The following is a 15,390-nucleotide window of genomic DNA, read 5'->3' on the forward strand; positions in this document are numbered from 1 at the left end:
TTCCCTATTTCCCTTTCTGTAACTTTCCCTATTTCCCTATTTCCCTTTCTCTTCTCTGCTATTTGTAAGGCATCATTGGACAGCCACTTCGCTTTCTTGCATTTCCTTTTCTTTGGGATGGTTTTTGTTGCTGCCTCCTGTACAATGTTACGAGCCTCCATCCATAGTTCTTCAGGCACTCTGTCTACCAAATCTAGTTCCTTAAATCTGTTCTTCACTTCCACTGTGTATTCATAAGGGATTTGGTTTAGATTATACCTGCCCAGTGGTTTTTCCTACTTTCTTCAGTTTAAGCTTGAATTTTGCTATAAGAAGCTGATGATCAGAGCCACAATCAGCTCCAGGTCTTGTTTTTGCTGACTGTATAGAGCTTCTCCATCTTTGGCTGCAGAGAACATCATCAATCTGATTTCGGTATTGCCCATTTGGTGATGTCCATGTGTAGAGTCATCTCTTGTGTTGTTGGAAAAGAGTGTTTGTGATGTCCAGCTTGTTCTCTTGACAAAACTCTATTAGCCTTTGCCCTGCTTCATTTTGAACTCCAAGGCCAAACTTACCTGTTTTTCGTTTTATCTCTTGACTCCCTATTTTAGCGTTCCAATCCCCTATAATGAGAAGAACATCTTTCTTTGGTGTCGGTTCTAGAAGGTGTTATAAGTCTTCATAGAATTGGTCAGTTTCAGCCTCTTCAGCATTGGTGGTTGGTGCATAAACTTGGATTACTGTGATGTTGAAAGGTCTGCCTTGGATTCGTATTGACATCATTCTATGTCTATCATTTTTGAGATTGTATCCCAGTACAGCTTTTCCCACTCTTTTGTTGACTATGAGGGCTACTCCATTTCTTCTATGGGATTCTTGCTCACAATAGTAGATATGATTATCATCTGAATTGAATTTGCCCATTCCCATCCATTTTAGTTCATTGATGCCCAGGATGTCAATGTTTATTCTTGCCATCTCCTGTTTGACCACATCCAGCTTATCAAGGTTCATAGATCTTACATTCCAGGTTCCTATGCGGTATTTTTCTTTGCAGCATCAGACTTTCCTTTCACTTTCAGGCGCATCCGCAGATGAATGTCCTTTCGGCTTTGGCCCAACCACTTCATTAGTTCTGGAGCTACTTGTACTTGTCCTCCGCTCTTCCCCAGTAGCATGTTGGATGCCTTCCGACCTGAGGGGCTCATCATCCAGCGTCATATCTTTTAGCCTTTTGTTTCTGTCCATGGAGTTTTCTTGGCAAAGATACTGGAGTGGCTTGCCAGTTCCTGCTCCAGGTGGATCGCGTTTAGTCAGAACTCTCCACTATTACCTGTCTGTCTTGGGCTTCCCTGCACGTCATGGCCCATAGCTTTTCTGAATTACTCAAGCCCCTTCACCACCCCTCCATGAAGGGGAGGATGGAATATTCCATGTTAAATATCTAACAGGATTTGGACTCACTATATTATGATTCAGGATGATATGGACACACAAAACCTTCTCTCTCTTTTGGTATAACAAGCTCCATTTGGCTGCCATCCTCTGAGATGGCTGAGGTTTTTTTATTGTCTTTCCTGGCCTTCTGCCAGGCCCTCCTTTGGCCTTTCTAGTTGTCTGGCTCGGCCAGCAGTAATTAGCCACTCGTTGCAACTGATTTTCACTCCAGTTCAGCAGCCAACACCCACTTCTAAGCTGAGAGCCCATGCCTTTTATTGACTGTCTCCTATGTTTGCTATTTAGAGCTAGCACTTAGGGAGTAAACTAACTGTACAGAGATGGGTGCCTATCTGTGAGGGAGAGAAGTTGAAGATCAGGAGGAGGCAAAGAAATTTCAGGTAATTTCTGCAGATAGCTTACCTTCATTTTTCACATGAGAGGGATGAAGCTTGTATGTCATCCAGTACTCTTGTATTTCTGATTACCACGTATGGATGTGAAATCTGGACAGTTAAGAAAGCTGACAGGAAAAAAATGATTCATTTGAAATGTGGTGCTAGAGAAGAGCTTTGTAGATACTCCAGATTGCCATAAAGACAAATAAGTAGGTTCAGTACAGTACAGTTTATTGTTACGGTCCTTAGACTAATCACACAGGGAAAAATAAGTGGGTTCTAGATCAAATCAAGCCTGAACTATTTCTGGAGGCAAAAAAGTTGAAACTATTTTGGGCAGATCATGAGAGGACAGCATTCCCTGGAAACTACGATAATGCTGGGAAAAATGGAAGGCAGCAGGAAAAGAGGGGGACCAAATATGAGATGGGTTGACTCCCTAAAAGAAAACAAGGGCTTGAGTCTACAAGAGCTGAGCAGGGTAGCTAAGAACAGGATATTTTGGAGAGTGCTCATTCATAGGTCATCATGAGTTGGAGGCCACTTGATTGCGCAGAGCAACTGCGTCAAGCTGATGTATTATACTCTACCCCCAGCCTTGCTTGCATGTTTTGTGACTTACCCGTTTCGTTTTGATGAGGTGGCTGAGGAAAGGTTCTTTTTTTCTCTTTTTAAGCCATGCAAACAGAAATGGACAACTATGCTCTCTAGATATTTTTGGAGTACAGTGCCCATTGGATATAGTGGTTAGAGATGATAGGAGAATCTAGATCAAAAACATTTGATAGGCCCCTGGCTTTGAGGAAGTAGCCCTTGCAGATGCTTAAAACTGTTGCAGGGAAGGCATAAAACTGCCACAGTATTATGCCTTCCCTGCTACATTTCCAGGTTAATCCAATAGATCTTCGGGACCTGGAAATATGGCAGAGTAGAGGTGAGGAGCACTGTGATAGCTCAGAGGCAATGCATGACTTTGCTTTTAAGGAAGGGTTCTCCCCAACTCTTTTTTTTTAAATATAAGGTTTACTTCTTTGATCATCTCATCTGAAGAGAACAGGGAAAGTAGTGCTTCACTTGGTCCTGCAAGGGAGGACTCTCTTTTTTAAAAAAATTCCTAGCCCAGTTATTTTCTCTACAAATGTGAGTTAAGTCAATAGCTCCTGAAACATCTTCCCCCTCCCATAAAAAATAGATGAAGATCACATACAAATATTTTCATGGGGAGGGGTAGCAGATGACCTTGCAGAAGAGGGAAGAAATTCCAGTATGCTGCTAAATTCAGATTGTAGGAAGACAGGCTCTGCAGGGCCATTTTCATAAATGGGAATTGGATACCAATTTGCAGATTATACTTCGGAATATTTATGGAAGATTTAGAGCAGAACAAAACCAGGGAGCTGGACAGGGGACAGATTGGATTTGTCTTCAGTGTGGAAGAGACTGTCACTCTCGAATTGGCCTCCTCAGCCACACTGTTCCAAGTCCTCCATACAGAGCACGTTACCATAGCCTTTCGAGACTGAAGGATGCCTAACTAAACTAAACTAAGAGCAGAACAAAAGCAGGATTCTGAACTTCTTAACACGTGGCTCACTGCCATTATCTTTCTGTTTAGCACCAGTGTACCCTTGCATACAAGAAGATGTATCACAGAGCTTGGAAATGTGTCTATGGAGGAAAAACTTTTAACCTCCAGATGTTTTGACCTTCAGATTCCACAGTCCTATAGAATTGATTCTGCTGGTTGGGGCTTCTTGAGAGTTGGTTCAAAACACTGGCTTTATAGGCATATTTGCAATCATGGTGCACTGGGAGGAATGTCACCCTTTCAGACATTGGGGCTATATTGGATAAACACCATTAATTCTTCTCTTTGTCAGGTGCCTAGATTCTAGGAATTATAGTCAAGAACAGTTAACTGTTTCCTGCCTCTGCAGGTGAACATGTGTGAACCAGTCAGTGCATCTGCTATGTAAACAAACACTGGTTTGATACAGGGCAAGGCTATCTGTTCTGCTGTAAGCATTCTGTCACTGGCTGGGTAGCTTAGTGGGTTTGAGCACCAGGGGTTGAGTGTTTGATTCCACACTGTGCCTCCTGGAAGAAGAACCAGCCTGTGCAGCCTTGGGCACAGTTCAAAATCTCCCCCTCGAAGGAGAGGATGGTAAAACACATGTGATTCATATAAAACCCTGGGAAGTATTGGTGTAAACTGCTGTTGACTTGACAACACACAATTATTAGTTGTTTAATATTTTATACAACCCCAAATGTTTTTACTATGCTTGTAGGTGGTGAGAGATGAGGGGCAAAGGTGAATTTCACCTGTTCGTTTAAAGGCACCTCTGAAGTACCCCTTCATGTTTTGTGCCATCGGTAGCTTTCTGGCATATTGCAGACCCAGCAGAAGATTCTAGCTAAGTGAGATCTTTAATGAGTCGTTTATTGTTGCTCCTTGCCAGTAAGTTTCCATATCCAAGCAGAAATTTGGACCCAGGTCTCCTGAGTCCCCACCCAGTACTTTGTGTACTACAATACACTTGCTGTCAAGTTCCTCTCAGTGGACAATAGCAGCAGCAACGGCTTTAAAATACTGTATGTGGAATAACCCCTTTTGCAGATAATGAAAATGAAAGGCAGAATTTTATGTCAGTTTATATAGTCTGGTCTATGGATGAAAGGGAATAAAAACATCTGTGTACTATAAAGAATAGTGTCTGCCTTCAGTTATTGGCAATGTACCTGGAACATCTATGTGGCACTTATTCCTACTTGTGTAATAAACCATTTCTAGATCATTCTGCAATGCAGCATTTTTTTTTAAATGACATTTTCTTTGCATGTAAAATAGAACCGACATGCCTGGCAGAACCAGCAGCCATCCCTTTTTTTACTTGCTCAAATGTAATTCTCTGAGAATTGAGCCACAGCTGGGCCAAGCAGCTCTAGTTAGCATTGTTTGAACGTTAGCATGATTTATTTATTCTTTGGACTTCTGCCCCCTTTCTGAGCAATGACAAGCTACAGTTGTATAGAAAGTCTGTGTGTGGGTGTGGGTATTCTTTAAAAATCCTTGGGTGGGTGTGGGTATTTTGTATAAAATATGTAGATATATAATATAATGCTGTGGCTGGGATCCCGTTGCTAAATCTTGCATGCAAGAGGCCTGTCGCACAGCATCCAGTCACTTCTAGCCAGCAGTTAGTGAGTCACCAGTGGGATTCTCTGGGGAGGGGTGCAAGCCACCTAGCTTGAGATTCTTAGCTGTGACTTTTAAATTCTGAGCTAGAAGTAACTGAATGTTGCACAATTTGTCTTCTACGTGTTAAACAATTACACAGTTAAACAACAGGATTTTAGGCAATATAATATATGTGTGTTAATTCTCAAGGTTATGCCACACACTTGTAGGATTTGGCTTGATCAAGAAAGATGGAAATTTTCATGGTTCATGTGACTGCTGCCACCCCAGCCCAAGATAGGGGTGGCGAGAAGGGCCCTCCTTGGCCTTGAGTTCTGTAAAGTTGAGGAACTCAGAGTTTCTGGAATTGGGTTTTATGGATGAAGGGGGATGAGGTGTACAAAAAGGTTGGGCACTAGCCAGCCCCTTCCCCACAGTTTGCATGGGAGACCCATTGGCTTTATTATGTCCAGGCTTCAAATTCACAGTTTTTTCTGGGTTTTTCAAGTAGTCCTCAGCCAACTAACTCCCCTCAGAGAGAGCTGGCATTGCCTTCGCTGGTGTCGGGGGGGGGGGCAAGTCCCTCCTGGTGATGTCTTCTAATGCTTCCTCTTATAGCACCTTCATTAGGTTGGGATAGGACTAAGGTGCCCCCCTAGTCTGTGTCAACTCTGTGCGGTTGATGAGGGGTTGGAGTCATTAGCAGGCTGATGAGAGACAGAGGCTGGGAATTTGATTCCCCATCATGCTTTCTGGAAGAGGATCCAGAGTGTGTAGGTTTAGGTAAGCTGCACAGCCCCAGGGCACCCCTTTAAAAAAAAGGGTGAACCGCTTCTAGGTACTCTATACCTAGGAAACCCTGGAAAATGTCACCATAAGTCAGAAGTGGGAAGGGATAAGGTAACAGTTGTAATTTTTTTTTGCTTTAAACTTTCCATGTTATTTTCAGAGACAAGAGAGAAATTCAGGAAAATCCTGTCTTCCTATGTCATTATTGGCCTTTTTAAATTTTGAATTAGTAAGAGTTCCCACCTTCACACACGTTAGAATAGACTTTGGCTTGACAATGCCAAAGACTTCAGGCGAAATTACGCAAGTGTTAAATTTGGAAGCTTTGCATTTCAATCCATTTCAAACAAATAAGCTCCAGAAACTCACTCTAAGGTCCCAACAGTATACATACCAATCTGACTAAGAACCACACCGATGATGATGATGATGATGATGATGATGATGATGATGATGATGATTGTTGTTGTTGTTGTTGTTGTTGTTGTTGTTGTTGTTGTTGTTGTTACACAAGTCATCAGTATTGCATTATACCTAAGTCACTACTATTGTTAAAATATGAAATTGTAGGAACAGCAAACCCTTTAACAATTTGTATGTGGAATGCTGATGGATAAAATAGCACAAGTTCTATGTGTGACTACAAGCTGATAAGCACTTTAAATGGGCAATAGGCTTTAATAACAGTTGAGCATTATGATTGTGGTGGGGAAACCACATGGATGGTGCTCTGAGGAGAGGAATACGGTACTGTAGTTCAATTCCCCGTCCCCATGTCATTTTTGTTTGCTTCTTTGCTTTTAAATACAAGACAAAAGATATGCGCATTTTCATCCTGCTAGATGGACCAAGAATGTAACACAGTATGAGGCAGCTTCCTAGGAACTTGGGGGGGGGGGGGGTGGACTTCCCAGCTAAAATGTGTGCTGTTTCATCAGCTCCTGATCTGTGCAAGGGAGTTCACAGGAAATGAACACTTTTGGGAAGCCATAGAATTCTATTTTAAAAATACCACAAAATTCTCACAAAATCAGTTGCCAGGCAGTGTCTCTACTGACACCAGCTTAAAAGCCAGACCGAACAGGAAAGCTCTATTGTATTCCTAGATAATTCTTGGGATCTTCCACGGGAAGGAAGTCATAACTGTAAGGCGGCCATGGAGAATCTACCACTTTCAGCACCTTCAACTCAGGTGGCTAGCATACAAACCCAAGAAAGAGAGGTTTCTTCAGTGTATAACCTGTTCAGGGGACAGATGTTTGTCTCTTAGGGATTCAGCATTTAAAATATGGAAACAGGAATTTGTCATTTTGCTTTGTAGTTGATGAAAGGAATCATTTAACTGAGTATCATAATTTATAGCGAGGGCCTTTATGGGGAATTGGATGTGTTGGCTTGTTGTCTTGTTTCTATTCCTCCTTGTTGTCAGTGGGTGGTATCGTTGTTTGGACAATGGTTTTAAAAACTATCAGTGAAGTTGTATGTCAGAGAGTATGTTCTTTAACATATTAAACAGAAAACAATGAAAACAGGAAGAACCATTTTCATATGCTTTTTCACTGTCAGGAGCACTTTAGGTCCCAAAGCTATGAGCTAACGGGACAACCACAGAACAAAACAGAGGCTATTGAAAACATTTGAGACAAAGTAGGACAAAGTAGAATGCACGTATAAAATATAGCCTGCAGTATTGCCTGCAGCAAGCAAAGCTAAATTTGTTCAGGCAGGTTTTGGCAAAGTTTTATGTCCTGACTATTGACACCTGTGCTGTACATGGGGCTACCCTTGAGGAGGGCTTGGGATCCTCAGTTGGTGGGATTTGCAGCATCTAGGCTATCAACTGGTGCTCAGCGTCATGATCATAATGAGCCTGATACTGAAAGACTCATTGCTTGCCAGGCCCAATTCAAGGCTTTGGTTTTGATGCTTAAAGTTCTAAATGGCTTGGGTCCTGGCTATCTAAGGGACCACGGCTCTCCTTAGGAACCTGTCCAGATGTTATAATCTTCAGGAAAGGCCCTCTTAAAGATACCAGCTGTTTCAGAAGTCTGACTAACAAGTATGCTGGAGAGGGCCTTCTGCATGGCTCCTAGATTATGGAATGCATTCCCTTCTGAGCTGTGATCTGTTTCCAGTCTGACTACTTTTAAGAAGGCAGTGAGAATACTGGCATATGTCGTCTAGTCTGCCCTGCAGTGTTATTTCTAATCTGTATCAATTGTTGATTTGAATGGTTTTTATGTATTTGCTTAACCTGAGTGGTTTTATAGTGGGGCTGGTGTTATCTTAATTTTTTTAAAGCTAAATATAGGTTTGTTTGTTTTTTATTCCTTTAAAATATTTATGAGCTGTCTTGAGTGCTAACTTTTAGTAAATAGGTGAGATATAAAAGTATGTTGTTGTGTGGGAGACAGAAGGTGCTGTATATCACCACTTCCATGGAATGGTGAGTGCATCATGTATTGTGTCCTCCCTGGGCTTTGAAAAGTTACTTTTCTGGATCAACACTCTGGCTCTAAAATTATGAAAGTTGTCATCCAAAAAAACAATAACTTTTCCAATGCCTAATAGTGGGATTTCCCCCAGTTGTGTGTATAGGATGGTAGTCTTAACACTGAAATAGCTGTAGAGTATACTACCATTAGAGATGGGGCTATTCGTATACAAACATCAATGTCCTCCCACAGGTGGAGACTATGAGGGTCTGGCCACCTGGGACCAGACTGACCACTCACAATTCTGCTGCTGCCTCATCGGTGCCTTCCTATCTCTCCGTTGCTCACGATGGATTAGCCACTCTGCAACCTGGCAGAGAAGCTCATCATCCTGCCTTCTGCCACAACTGGCTAATCTATCATGAGCAACAAAGCGATAGGAAGGCTCTGCAGAGCCAGTGGCAGTGGTGAAATCATGAGTGGTCGGTCTGGCCCAAGGGGGCCAAAGTCTCGTTATCTGTATCTGTGGGGGGATATTCGTATATGAATATGAATACCCCCATCTCTGACTACCATCTCTTTCTAGTTCAATGTAAACCCAGTCCCTTAAGTCATGGTCCAGTCTATGAAATAATGCTTCTTCTGTGCAACATGAATCTGCAATACCTTACACAACTCCTTGCTTTCTTCTTTTAATCTTTCCTGATCTGAAATGATTAAGAAGAAAATCTGTCTGAGGGGAAGAGGTGCACTACTGTAAATAACGCAATGTTCATGTTGACACACAAAATCACAGATGCTTATGCCATCCTTAGGACTTTGATGTTGAAAAGTGAAACTCACCCTGAGGAAGTGGTGGATTTGCTTAGTACTGTGGTAAAACTATTACCTCATTTACTATGTCATTAAAAAAAAAAATCTTACCTGATTTGAGCTTCTGTGGACTGAAAAATCCCGTGGTACTTATTTAAATGTGGGATTGCTTGTAACCAAGGATATTGTAACCAAGGGTTAAAGAACAAAGAGAAGGAAATAGAACAGTGCAACTTGCATGTCTGGAAGACATCAACATATGTAATCACATCAGACACAGTTTAGCTGAGTGGAGTGAAGGCAGATGGGAAGATGTTCCAATGGCGATGGGTCTCATTTTAAACAGCTGGCTCAGCAAATGAGCTACTAAGAAAGGGGCAAAGAGAAACAACACAGTGGAAAGAATGTTGAAAATCCTGTATGGGGAGGGGATTCAACCCCTTGTGCTTCCATCCAATCTCTTCTCATTCCAAATACAGTTTGCACATCGCCCTTTCCCAGTGCTCTCTCACAAAATGTGTGTAATGTCTCCATTTGGGAGCTGTCACATCTTCCAGAGATGGGGAGAGAAAAATGTTCTGTTTTGAACAAGATAGAAAATGGGGTGGGGAGGGGAAGGGAGGGGAGGAGGGGGAGGAGAGGGAGACAAGAAGTACAAGATACTCACAAGAACCTTGTCTGAAACCACTCTGGATTAGAAATGTAATGAGGCATGATTCTGCCTGCAGACTAATAGACAATTCTGACCCAGTGGTTTTCCTAATCAAGCATTGACTTTGCCTTCTCCAGGTTAAGATCAACATACCTCTTTTCAAATGAGTGTGTAATATGCACAGATAAATGTACAGGACATGCATGTTCTGGTGGCATTTATTATTAAATACATTTCATTTACTTACATCCATGGAACTGGTGCTCATTTAAATGTAAAAATCGTATTTATTAATCGGAAATGACTTCCTTTATGTCATTGCCATTGTAGAAACATTGCATCATATGGTAAAACCTTACATATATGGGCCTCATATTTTTGCTCAAAGCTAAGTCTCCCACACATGCAGATGTGTGTTAATAACCTGATGTATATGCAAGAAGCCTCATTTCTAAGCACTCTTCCAGTGGCTACCATAATAACGCAGTGACAGTGTGAACATACTTATGGTTTCATCTTCACCGTTAATGCCAGCCTCATTTCATTCTAAAGCCAAATACGCACAATTGCTGTGTGGTGAGTAGGCTTTATTGTCTGAAAGCAGTCATTCCTAACTAATCCCACCATGGCAATTAACCTTTAACAATCTGTTAAAGTTTCTGTAACATTCCGTCTACTCTCACAGAGCATAATGAAACCAAAATGTTTATCGTAATACATCTTCCTTCCCAAATCCATTTTACTACATGGTTAACCAAAGTTGTTTTCGAGTATAGCACTGGTGCTCTTTTATAAAATGAATTATTCTGACTGTTAAGGGGATATCAGTCAGAAGAGAAACTGAGGATGCTGTCATAGATATTTGTTGTCGTTTAGTGGTTAAGTCGACTCTTTGTGACCCCATGGACCAGAGCACGCCAGGCCCTCCTATCTTCCACTGCCTCCCGGAGTTGTGTCAAATTCATGTTGATTGCGTCAATGACACTGTCCAACCATCTCATCCTCTGTCATCCCCTTCTCCTCTTGCCTTCACACTTTCCCAACATCAGGGTCTTTTCCAGGGAGTCTTCTTTTCTCATGAGATGGCCAAAGTATTGGAGCCTCAGCTTCAGGATCTGTCCTTCCAGTGAGCACTCAGGGTTGATTTCCTTCAAAATGGATAGGTTTGTTCTCTTTGCATTTTCAAGAGCCTCCTCCAGCACCACAATTCAAAAGCATCAATTCTTCGGCGGTCAGCCTTCTTTATGGTCCAGCTCTCACTTCCATGCTAAGCATCACCCAGTGAGCAAAGAAGAAAGAACTCTTGAGTTTATTAGGACTTATTGGAAACCAAAGCCATTCTCCACCCCCATCCCAACCTTTGCCTGCCCTGCCTTTGTGTCATCACAACGGCCTTCTGACATTAAGATAAATCATATTTGGTCTCATGTGTTGATCCTGAAATCTTGGGAAATCAGATGCTGCTGATGCGGCTAACCTTGTCATTGTGCATACATTTAAAACATACCAATAGTGATGATCACTAGGTGAAAAGATGTTCACAAAAATGTCTTCTTACAAGCTGTATAAACAAGGGTTAATATAAAATCAAGATCACACACGTCACATCCTGTTTAACTTCTAAGACTGTGCACCGCGAATTGCAAAGAAGAAGTGAAACATTTCAGTATTATGTCCTATTTGAAGTGTAATACATACAGTGGTGATACCCAGCTTGGTGTAGCGGATAGGGCGACAGCCTGGGACTCAGGAGACCTGGGATCAGCTCTCTGCTTGGCCATAGAAACTCACGAGGGATGTGGGTGGGGGATTAGTAAAAACATCCCATAAATATTTCACTTACCTAGAAAGTTCTTTTAGGGTCACTGTAAGTTTGTTCCAACCTGATGGCTCACAATAACAACAATGGTTCTTGGTAGCAGCCAGCATTTTATAAAGTCACAGTATATATAATAATAGGGTACATAAGGAGGGAAACCATTGATATGAGTGTGGAAAACATCCTTCCATGTTATGCTTGCCCGTCTGCAGTCTGAGCCCCACTGTGACTCTGGCCCCTGCTTGCTGAGGGGAAAAGGGATTTGCTACAGCAGAAGCAGACACAGCTAGATATTTTACAGACATTCTGTCATCTGCCTGAGGAAGAGCCCTGGCAGACAAAAACCTTTAGGGAAAGGTAAAAAGGAAGCCTTCTCAGCTTGGGCTCTTCCTGAAATTCTGCCCTGGCTTTCTTTTGTTTTTCTGAATTACTCTGATATGGTACAGCCTGAAAATATTTACCCTGAGATTGCAGATGACTCCTGTCCCTTTTAATGGCTGAAAAAGGCAAACTATGAATATAAATAAATGTTCAATAGATGGCAATATATAAAACACAGTTGTAAATATTTTGTGGTTTTCACCCACCACCACCCCATGACAACATTTTTCTCACTTCCTTTGTTTTCATTTGATACTTTGCAATTATTCTTACAGCTGGAACTAAATGAAAGAATATGGAGCTGTCATCAGATAGAGCACCCTCCATCTCCCCATCTCCTGGCAATGTCTACTGAAATAAAATGTGTAATATGATGCTATGACGTTCAACCGTTTCTTATACAGTAGGACCCCCGTATCTGTGGGGGATTGATTCCAAGCCCCTCCCCCGATGCTAAAAAAACAAGGATTATAGCAAATGCTGTATACATAACACACGCTCTGGCACCCTCTAGGTGCCAGTTCTATTAACTCATTAGAAATATATTTTGAGGGGATTTTTCTTTTAATATTTTTAATATTTTCAGACTGTGAATAAGTGAATTAGAAGATACTGATCCTGTGGATGAAGAATTCTACTGTATTGTGAGGAGGAAAAGATTTAACAAAAAAAATTCTCACAGAATTTTCAAAGCAAATGTGGCAATTGTTAATGCTAAGGAGTTTTCCGTTGGGCAGAAGCTAAAACCCTCTTTCGTCTGCTAGGTCATGAAGAAGCATGGGCTCTGATGTCATTCACATCCAAACTTCCATTTTAAAAATCACTTCTCTGAAAACTGCTTCTTCTCAGGATGTCTTTAGCAATCCTTTAAAAATGTTTCTTAAAAGCATTCCTGTGCTGGAATTCATCTTCTGGGGCTGTTGTTGTTGTTGTTGTTGTTGTTGTTGTTGTTGTTGTTGTTGTTGTTGTTGTTGTTGTTGTTGTTGTTGTTGTTGTTGTGTGCTAATTGCCTCCTATATGAACCCTAATAGAAAGCTGCTAATTGGGAGGGCCTGATTGTGAATATAAGAAGCACTTTAATGTGGAAATACCACATACCACAGAATGTCTTTTATTTCATCTAGGTAGCTTCTGTTTTGTTCCTAGTTTTTCTAAAACAGTTCTTGTCCAGAGGTGATCTACCACTAGACTAGTATATCAATATGAGTGATCCAGCACTTACATATATGTAAGAAAAAAAAATCAGAGGATGATTGGGGGGGCACAATGCAAGGACAAGTGTTCCCGTTGTCATGAACATCACACACCAACTGCCTGTGTCACTGAAATACCACCCATAGACCCACCCACCCCATCTTTACAGTAACAAATTGACTAATTACACTTGAAAAAGTCTGTTTGAATCATTTTGGCTTGAAAAAAAGTAGAAGCCCTGAGAGGCAGAGAAAAAAAGCCATGTTGGGAACAAAAAGGGCCAGACCAATTCAAGTCGGCCTTGTGTCAGGTGACAGGAGAAAAATACTATAATTGCAGCAAATCCCACGGCATTTAATTGTGTAGTCTGATACAAAATTTAACATACTGGAAAGAGGGAACAACATGGCATGGAAAGTCCTGAAAAATCATTAAACTAAGGGAGCAAATAATGCAGGAAATGCTCTGGGATTCGGACAGTTTGATTTGTATTATTTTCTATTGACTACCTGACATACAAGTCACGGTAATTTGTGTTGGGCAGGGTTTTCCCTCCAGACTGTACTTTTCCCCTCCACCCCTGGGGCTTCTACCATTTCCCCCTATTGATTGCATTCACACCAGTTCAGGCAGTGTGGTTGCTTGAACCGATGCAGCTTCAGGCTGACTGGGCAACCAGAGGCTGGGTCTCCCAGTTTCCTAGCTCAAGACAGGGAGAGAAGAAGCAGTCACACTCACAAGGATGTCAGTTCCTCTGAACCAAGAACTCCTTCTGTTCAACCATTTTTAAAAAGGGCTTGGAGGAATCACTAGTGTGCTAGGGCAGCTGAAGACCAAAGAAGGGGAAAATGAGTTAAAGAGGGTGCAGGAAATTGCTTATTGAGGTAGGTTTGTGGGAGGGCGGATTGAAGCTTCTGCAGCTTGTTAAGGTAGACCTGATGTAGCTGTGCCTCCTGCAAATCTGAATGGACACTACAGAGCTCCTTTAAGAAACTGCAAACAAGGTGAATTGCCAGTTCTCTACTCTGTACTTTCACCACCACCCTGCTCCTGTGTGGTTGGCTAAAGTGAATTCAGTCAGGGAAACCCAGCTACCTGGATGTGACTTCACAGCAGATCCATTCACATTTTTCCTGCTGTCTAGTCACATCGTGAAAAAGGCAAGCCTCACGTCATGTGGATGACAACAAAAACACTGATAAATCATTGTAGAAGCCAGTATTTTTAAAAGAACAAACGGCTTCAGGAAGAGCAGGATTTATGATTCATCAATCCAAAAAACAGTGCATTAACTCACATACATATATGAAACTCTCACAATAGATATTGAACTCCACAATTTACTTCTCCCCTCACTTCTCCCCCCTCTTTGTTTTAAAGGGCATACAGGGTAGTCTTCTGTCCAAGTTAAAAGCTTTGGATGCAATTCAGGAAAAAAATGCTTCCCTGCAACAAGAAATTGCTACTTTGAGGAACACACTTGGATGTGGTAAAGGGTAAGTGCATCATCCCAAGGCTATTATTTTGTGCCCAATTTTTTGTATCATAACTCCCTATCTTTTCTATAGCCTCTTTGCTAATGCCATACAAATAGTGGCTGTAATAATTAATAGAAGCAAAGCTAAAATTTCCATTTCTACTTCCATCCTGGTTCTACTTTCAGCTAAAATTGTCAGATCTCAAAGCACTCTTGGAGAATGGCCCACTGTAGGGAGAGAAATTGAAGAGCAGGAAGTACTGGAAGAGGCAGAAGATTGATTTTTATTGTGTGCAATTTAATTTGAAAGCTAAGATATCTATCTTCACAGTTTCCTAGCTACCATCTGGCAGACTGCCCAAAATTTGGCTTTTCTCCTAACTCTGACTTTCATCCTTTACCTGGTCAAACATTTAAGTGGTTTGTACCCAGATTCTAGGCCCATTTAGCTGCTTCCCCCTTGGGGCAACATCCAGAATAAACTGGTCCAGAAACCGTTCTTCTGAAACCTTGCCATTTCTGCCTCTGTGGCATCATAAGTGCTCAGCTCTGTGTTATAATTTGGGGTCATTCCCCCATGACATCATAGCCATTTTCTTCAATGTAACATTTAAAACTATGATTAAAAACCCAGTAAAGTATGATCTGGTCCTCAGTCTTGGCACCAGCTAACATTACCTTATCTCCCAAATACTGATTTATCTGTATCACCCATGGAACCACATGCCAAAGCAGCTCCAGCACTCTGTGTGTGAAGAAATCAGTCGTGCGGCCATTCTGGGGGGTACTTTTGTTTCAAAAATGTGGATCTTGAACACCTTACTTGTACAAG

General features: G+C 41.6%; 1 protein-coding gene across 4 annotated transcripts in view; it reads left to right on the plus strand.

Annotated features, from left to right (window-relative positions):
• Nucleotides 1-15,390, plus strand: part of LMNTD1 (lamin tail domain containing 1) — a 262,693-nt gene that overhangs the window by 170,849 nt on the left and 76,454 nt on the right. For all 4 annotated transcript variants that reach the window (XM_020797811.3, XM_020797812.3, XM_073000777.2 and 1 more), the window contains one exon: nucleotides 14,462-14,577. In XM_020797811.3, the coding sequence (XP_020653470.3) occupies nucleotides 14,462-14,577 (116 nt within the window). The remainder of the gene's footprint in view (nucleotides 1-14,461; nucleotides 14,578-15,390) is intronic.

The sequence above is a fragment of the Pogona vitticeps genome, chromosome 5 (assembly GCF_051106095.1).
Source record: "Pogona vitticeps strain Pit_001003342236 chromosome 5, PviZW2.1, whole genome shotgun sequence".
NCBI classification, from domain to species: Eukaryota; Metazoa; Chordata; class Lepidosauria; order Squamata; family Agamidae; genus Pogona; species Pogona vitticeps.